The 7,859-nt window shown below is 39.0% G+C and overlaps 1 protein-coding gene across 1 annotated transcript; it reads left to right on the plus strand.

The window, feature by feature from the left end:
- Positions 1-742: 742 nt before the first annotated feature.
- On the plus strand, positions 743-2,071 carry LOC124376639. Its single transcript, XM_046835845.1, has 4 exons — positions 743-888; positions 988-1,329; positions 1,481-1,573; positions 1,762-2,071. Exons 1-4 carry the CDS (start codon positions 837-839, stop codon positions 1,881-1,883), a joined length of 609 nt encoding a protein of 202 aa, XP_046691801.1. The 5' UTR covers positions 743-836; the 3' UTR covers positions 1,884-2,071.
- The last annotated feature ends 5,788 nt before the right edge of the window (positions 2,072-7,859 follow it).

A 7,859-nucleotide genomic window follows, 5' to 3' on the forward strand; every position in this document is an offset into this window, starting at 1 on the left:
AGATGAATCTTCAATGGTTTTGGGACATCAGGCATTCTTGTGCTTGGTAGCAAAAAAAAAAAAAAAAAAAAGGTCCGTTTAAAATGGTAAAGCTTTCACAGTCTCTCTGCTGAGGTCTGCACAGTCTCTCTGCTGGGTTCATCACATGTTTAGACCTTAAGGTGTGTAGAGAAAAAATTGTTTCTGGTTAAATAACTTGTCTAGTTCTACTGTGATTAGCAAGGACAACAAGAGCAATGTTCCTGCTGGGGGGGAGCGGTCAATCATGCCAGGGCTCATGAGAAAGCTCCTGGAGGAAAGGATTTTTTGTTTGTTTTAGGGGTGTCATATCAGAGTACCCCGCTTGCTATTTTTGGTGTCAGCATGAAGCTTTCATAGCGCATACTGGCTCATTTGCACAAATGCTTACTTCTGCGAATATGTAACCATGTGCTTTGGTTTTGACCTGTGTCACAGGTTTGTTTTTGTTTGCGTTCTAATATATACCACTTAGTTTCCATATTGTCTTTTCAAAGAAATTCCTTGAGTCCTACAATGAACAAGTCATTGGTTTTGTTTCAAGTTCACATTCCTATTTTGCCTCTTTCATGCTGCTTGCCTATAGCCGAACCATTACCTTAATCACATTTTAGTAGATCATATCAGCAAAGTCATGTGACTCATCATAGCATCAGAATAGGCAAGATTTCACTGCGAGCTTCACATTTCACTGCAGCTAATGGACCAATCAAATCAGTCCACAGCTTCAAATCATCCAATCAGGTGTGAGTGAGAGCTGCTTTTCTACTGAACACACAAGTTGATTTCCTCACTATCACTGTGTCTGAACAGGAACGATGATCTCACTCTTTGTGGCGCTTTACTCTCTGCTTTGTCTCTGCACAGCTGGTGAGAACATTTTCAAATCTTTCATTTCAAATAGTAATATTACATATTTACCTCATTTACTGACATCATTAACCATTAAATATCACACACTTTTTACAGTAAAAACATCTGACATCAAGGAGCTTCACGTGAGAACAGTAAAGAGTGGAGAAGATGTAACTATAGCGTGTGATCTCAGTCTGATCGCAGACAAAAGTAAAGTAGTCTGGTACAGACAGAGTTTTGAAAAAGTGCCTCTTTTTTTTGCAAAACGTTACGGGACAAATAGCTACACATTTACTGATGGATTTAATGATAATCGCTTCAATTTTACTGTAAATGAGCATCAGTTTGATCTCAACATTATGAACCTGAGAGAAGATGATGAAGGAGAATATTTCTGTGGAGAAATGGAGGGAACTACAATAAAGTTCACATCTGGAACACGTCTGCAATTTGAAGGTAAACAGTTTGACTCTGATAAGCTGCTAATTCCAGATCAACACTTTAACCAGTATTATGTGTACATATGCAGTAAATGTTGAGGATTTCACTTTATTCATATTTACTATCATTTCTGTTCATCTGCTGCTTTTTTAATGGATTTGTAAAGATAAAGAGATGAAACTCTGTCCTTCACCTGGACCAGAAATCAAGATCACAGGTTCTGTTACAAACCCATGTACAAACAGCATAATTGAAACAGGTAAGAGCTTTTTATCAAATAATTGATTTTAATAACATTTTATGGATTTTAAATCCAAAGTTTTTTTTAAAGGTGTTTTTCTATTAATATTTTATATAATATTTTATTTAGAAGTTTAGTGTTCAGTGAACTCCATTATATATTTCAGCTCCTGAAATGTTTTAATAGAATGTTATTTTTCCATCCAGATTCCAGTTGTACTGATCAGATGCATGTGCTCTTCTTGCTCTCTATTGTTAGAGTTGGAGTTCTTGCCTTCATGATTATTATCTTTCCAATCCTCCTGATCGTTTGTAAATCAAAGTTTTAAAAAATGTTTAAATACAGATTGAAGAAATAGTGAGATAAGGATAAAATAATGTATTGGATTTAGTTCAAGTTCATTGATTATGTTGCTCATGTACTGGATTAAGTTTGGGTTAAATTTAATGACCATATATTTACAGCTGTATTTAAATAAAAAAAAAATGCATTAAATGAAATTAAAATCTAAAGTCAATTCACAATGCAGTTCTCCTCTTTATTATTTCTATTTTCCCTTTACTTTGTGTTTTTCACACCAAATAATGCACAAGTTAGAAAGTCCAATGAGGTGTATTAATCATATCACACATATTAACTGACTATAGTAGTCCACAAAAGTCCAGTCAAACTCAACCACCGCCAAGCCGAGAGTTATTCCTGGTCGCAGGACGTGTCAATATTCACCCCACAAGGTAGAGGAATCAGTTGCAGTCACAGGTCCCCACAAAGTATTCATACATAATAAATGAAATAAGAAATAGAATAACACAGTACTACTACTATTGCTGCTACTTCTATTAATAATAGAAATAAAAATAACGATGTGGCTAAAGAGACATCTCTGAAACTGCTGGAATCTTAAACTGTCTAAATGTTTTGGATGATTAAGTTTGGGTTTGGTTTAAATAGTTTAGTCTTAAATGATTATATTTTAATACCAATTCCTTTTCTGTTGTGTTGTCCTTTTGTTTAAAAAAAGGCCTCAGACAGATTAAGCACGGTTTCTAGCAGAGTTTGAATCAATAGTGCTATCAATATTATACATTACATATTTTTATTTGTGGACTTCAGTTTGTTTGTATTTAGACTGAGATTTTAAGTCATTTGGACTGTTGACCAAAATAAGTCAGTCAGAGAAAAAAACACAATGCTATATTTATTAAATTACACTAATTGCGTGTGTGAGTGAGAGAGCCCTGCTGCAGTCACCAACACTTCTACAAATGTGTTAAGAACGTTTTCTCACTCTGAAACCTTGTTATTATTTTTTATTAATTTCATTTGTGGTCAGCACTCAAGCATCATGTCATTATGGAGCAATATGGGCAAATAAAGAGCTGTTCCGACGCACAAAGATTTCAGCTACAGGGACTGACCTGAGACATGCATATTTTTTCAGTGACCCCAGTACAAGCACTTGCACCACAAAGGTGACCTCGTTAAAGTAACTTCGCTTCAGCCCCAGCAAAAGCGTTTTGATTCCAATGACAATAACAACTCTTTCCCCAACATTGTTAAACATGAAAAAAGTGTACTCACTTCACTAGCTCCACCACTCTACTATACACTAAATACGACTATTTTTCACATTGACCCTTGACCACAATGTGATGTTGAATTGTTTAATCATCATGGAAACAGTGAAAACAATAAATGCAGATCTTTAATAACATGACTAGTAAAATATTTTACAGGTCAAAATCTGTTAATGTCATGAAATAACATTTTATATTATTGTCATTAGAAAGTTTATCATGCAATGTGTGGATCTGATAGATAGTAAATAAAATAAAAAATGGAAAAAAAATCATAATATGTACACTTTGCATCTTGGTTGTTGTAAAGTAAAATCTTATCAAGTTTTCATAGTTAAAAAAATCCTCACCACTTTTGCTTACTTCCTATTTTGTCCTTCCTGTTAAACAAATTAAAAATAGCTGCTGGAGACAGAACATGAAGTATCATGGCAAACTTTAGCACAAAGATCATGCATGCTTCCACACATGATATAGACTTTCTTCAGGTTACGTATGTAACCCTGGTTTACTGAGGGAATAAGACCCTGCTTCAACAACGCTTTGGTAACACTTCTGCGTTGTACATGCTCTGAATCCCATATGTAATCCATCCAAATTAAAGCACAGCAAAACAGCAAAAACAAAAAGCGTATGTAGTGAAGCCAATGGTAGCCTCTGTAAGGAGAAGGTAGCGCTGCAGGGATGCCGGGAGTGTGGCATGGAGACGTAGCGTCTCGTAGAGTCAATTATTCTTTGGAATTAAAGTCCAATACCGCCATACTGACCAGTGGGGGCACAGCTAGGTCAAAGGACAGAAGGGCCAGGAGAGGCACTGAGGTCAAGGTTAAAAAACCTTACAAAAGTCAGCAGAGTAGACCAGCCCGCAGTGTTGCAGATGTCATGCTGCGAAACTCCAGAGGACCAAGCCTTATTGGCTGCCACATTCTGGGCACTCTGACCCCGAAGGAAGCGTGGCGACCAGAGGACTCGTAGGAGGATGCAATTGTTCCAAATTCCTCAATAAAACTGTCCTGTGGATGTAAGTGTCCAGTGCTCACACCAGACACAGCCATTTCAGCTTTTCCTGGTCTGGGGCATGAAAAGGAGGAGGATAGAATGCCTGGAGCCTGACAGGTCATGGGATGACTGAGGTAACTTGTTCTAGGGTACATGTTCCTATTCCAGGAAGAACACAGTCTTGACTGTGAGAAGCCTCCAAGATGCCTCAGCCAATGGCTCGAAGGGGGGGCTCGGATAGAGCCTACAACACAATGGCGAAGTCCCACACAGGCACTCTAGGTCGCAGAGAAAACACGTCACTACCGGGTCTCTGCCCAGTGATTGCCCCGCCACGGGAAAATGATACGCTGAAATGCGGACGCATAGACTTTGAGGGTGGAGGGAGCCAACCCTTTGGTGAACTGCACCAACTACACCAACCGGGCAGTTAACTGGATCCAATAGGTGCTGACCGCACTATTCACTGAACAGCCGCTATCTTGCGGCATACAACCTCCACATAGAGGGAGTTCTGGATTGGAGTGTTCGCTGTAGCTGGCAATGTCCTGAAGCACTGAAAGTGGCAGGGTTGACGGACCAGGTCCCTGGGGGTGCCGGGGTGGGGCAAGCACCATGTAATGAGGTGCACCATGCTTTTTCCCGGCCGGATCCCCAGAATGTCCTATATCAGGACCTTGCAGGGGGACTGAGAGTAGCGACGCTCTGTTTTTGTACCTCCTGATGACAGGAAGTGCTGAGTTGTACTTGGGGCTCTACCCACCGATCAACCCCATAAGAGCAATGTTGGAGGAAATGCTAAAATGCCGCTAAAACACCTGTTTCTTAGCCTCCTGGAATCTGTCGACTACTGTATTCACAGAGTCGGCGAACAGGCCAGTCGTCACTAGTCCAGCAGCCTGTAGCGCCAGCATAGTGTGTAGGCAGCGGTGGCTTGACCTGCTTAGTCGTAAGCCTTATGGCAAAAGTTGCCAAAACGATGTTGGCACAGCTTGAGTTTCTGAAAGGGAACACCAGGTTTTGTTGAAAACAAACCTAAGAAGTACCAAGATTTAGTTATTTGAAGCGATCCTAACAATGCCAGCTGAATGTCAGTTAAAAGCACAACTTAAGCTGCCCTTACACTTGACAATAACAAGCAAACTTTATCTGGATGCTGTCCTCATACACATTGAAAAGACAAGTGTAAATGCTCTTTCGATCAGAATGTTATCCGATCAGCGTGTCCTGGTCCAGAGGTAATTGAGGACAGATTGTGACCGGATCTCAGTGTAAATTAGTGTCACAGTGTTTGCATTTGCAGGTTGACGTCACACAAAACCCTGCCCTTTCTATTCTGCTGCATGCAGCTGTGTGGTTTTGGGGTATAATCGAGGGTGGAGTACATCGTACACCTGAAAGTTGCAGAACCACTCATTCTCTGTAAAGAACACACAATTTAACTGACAATGTTCTGATATCCTATGTTTCTTTTTACCGTTTTCACAATGAAATCTATCCACTTTATTATTAACTGCAGCCTGCTCATCCTCCTCATTTTGCGGGATTTTTAAAACGTCCCATCAATGAAAATAGTTTTTAAAACAAAACCCTTCACTTCAGGTCGATTTTGCACCAGAGCCATCTTCTTCAGACTTATTTAAATATTGCATGGGAAAGACAGATCGGATTGGTTATCCAGATAGAGAGTAAAGTGCGTTGTGCTAATTCACTGATAATCCGATCTTCTTGATCGGGTCACGGAGATTGCATGTAAACACAGCCTTAGACTTTTCCACTGTACACTGTGCTATGGACTCGAACTCCCACACCTTTCACATTCAAAATTCAATTCTGCCAGTAACATGTGCTTAAATACTTATGCCTGTTTGCACACAATTAAGTATCTTTGTTCTAATAAGAACTTTGCAAAGTATATGTTTCCTTTTAAAAAGGGAATGGCCTGTATTACATATCAAACAATGCACCATTATGTAATGGTATTCATTGGCACTCATCCTGGCAACACCCGAAAGGTATAACTCATTATTCACAAAGCTTCAGCTGTACAACTTGTTTAACCTATTCATCACTAAATATGAAAATTAGGTATGCCTGGTTAATCTTTTTGGGTTCTGTAGCACCTCAGCATTCCAGTGTTAAATCAAAGTTATGTTATTTAGCCTACATTGACAGTATATTGATTTACTCCATGACTACAACCAAAATGACAAGTAGTGTGATGTCTTCTTGCCAAACAGTTCCTGGCTCAATTAGGAGAAAGTAACTATGAATCATACAAAAGTGGTGGCCCATTCAGGCTACAAGATACATTCTCAAAACACCTCCCACAAACAAACCCATCCCTTTACTCATGTTGTGCATCCTATGCATACACTAGGTCATTACAGACTCACGCTTGTCTGGGATCATAGTATTTGGTATTTTTGTTTCCTTTTTTGCACTGTGGTGTTGTTTGGCAGTTTTTAATATGTTTTTTAGAGCATTTATATTGGCTGACGGTTACTGGGGAGATTTTATAATGTTGATCTGACTATGTTACACTTTTTCCTATATTAGAATACATTGATAAGTCTAGGAAAGATGATCCACTTTTATTAGCTGACTATTGTAATATTTTAGCACTGCTTATAGTTAGCTATCAGCTAGTCTTGCTAGAGTCCTCGCTTGCAATCAAATCACACTGTACATTGTTTATAAATAATACATGAAAATAAAGAAGTCTATATGTGGCCAGGAATTGTTGTCAGAGGGTGTGATAAGGATACGTGAGCAAAGGTAAGAGTGTAAGGACCGACATGCCAATGTGTGTTTGTGTATGGAAATGTGGGAATAAAAAAAAATCAATAAAATGTTGTGTTTATAAACAAAGCCTTCATTTTGTTTGCTAAGCTTTTGTATGCATTTCATTTACTCCAAGCTCCCTATGCTAGTGACAACACCTAGGTAGAAATAAAGAAAGCTGCCATAGAGTTCTTTCTGCTGAACAAATGTATCAAAACCCTTCGCCACTATTCAGCAGACCCAGGAGCAACAGCATGTTCCAAGATTGGGCCAAGGTCCATAAGGTGTTTCAGGGCATGCTGGAGAAGAAAAACAGATGCAGCCCTGGTAGCTGTTTGATGGTGCTGAGATATTCAATCTCTGGGTAAGGTGGTCCAGCTGGCTGAGGAATATTTGGTGGTTATCTGGGAGGAGCTAAGCCCTTCTAGCCTCTCTGTTTATCCACCTCCCGACACACACCCTTTACATCTGTGTTCTCTCACTTGCAAGTAGATAATTTTAGCCTCACAGGTGCAGGAGTGAAGCCTGAACAGACTTTCTGGTACTGTGAGGAGCAAGGGAATTTACAAGACCAATACCTTGGACAGAAATGGGGGTTACTGAAATATAGATATTGAATTTTGCTTTAACTAGTGGAAAGTTTTTCTTGTTCTGTCAAAGAGGCAGGGGCAGAGTAATGCTTGATTTTTTTCGACATTTTTTTATTTAGATGTATGTTTGTGCATATCATGATTGCTTGAGAAAAGCAAAGAAATACTGCAGACAAAACCTAACATGAAGGACTGATATGACTATTATATGACATGTATAGGATTTCAATTGCCAGATTTTTTTACTTTAGACCAGGTTTGTTAGACAATATAAGAATTAATAGAAACTTCTTAACCCAAACATAAAATCCATATCTGCTAGATACATTTTATAAAAGACACACCATACCGACA

The sequence above is a fragment of the Silurus meridionalis genome, chromosome 23, assembly GCF_014805685.1.
Source record: "Silurus meridionalis isolate SWU-2019-XX chromosome 23, ASM1480568v1, whole genome shotgun sequence".
Classification (NCBI taxonomy): domain Eukaryota; kingdom Metazoa; phylum Chordata; class Actinopteri; order Siluriformes; family Siluridae; genus Silurus; species Silurus meridionalis.

Excerpts from the sequence above, each read along its gene's own strand:
- LOC124376639 (XM_046835845.1), top strand. The coding sequence starts at position 837 with ATGATCTCACTCTTTGTGGCGCTTTACTCTCTGCTTTGTCTCTGCACA. Across the intron at positions 1,330-1,480 it reads AACACGTCTGCAATTTGAAG|ATAAAGAGATGAAACTCTGT; the intron begins GTAAACAGTTTG and ends GGATTTGTAAAG. Across the intron at positions 1,574-1,761 it reads AAACAGCATAATTGAAACAG|ATTCCAGTTGTACTGATCAG; the intron begins GTAAGAGCTTTT and ends TTTTCCATCCAG.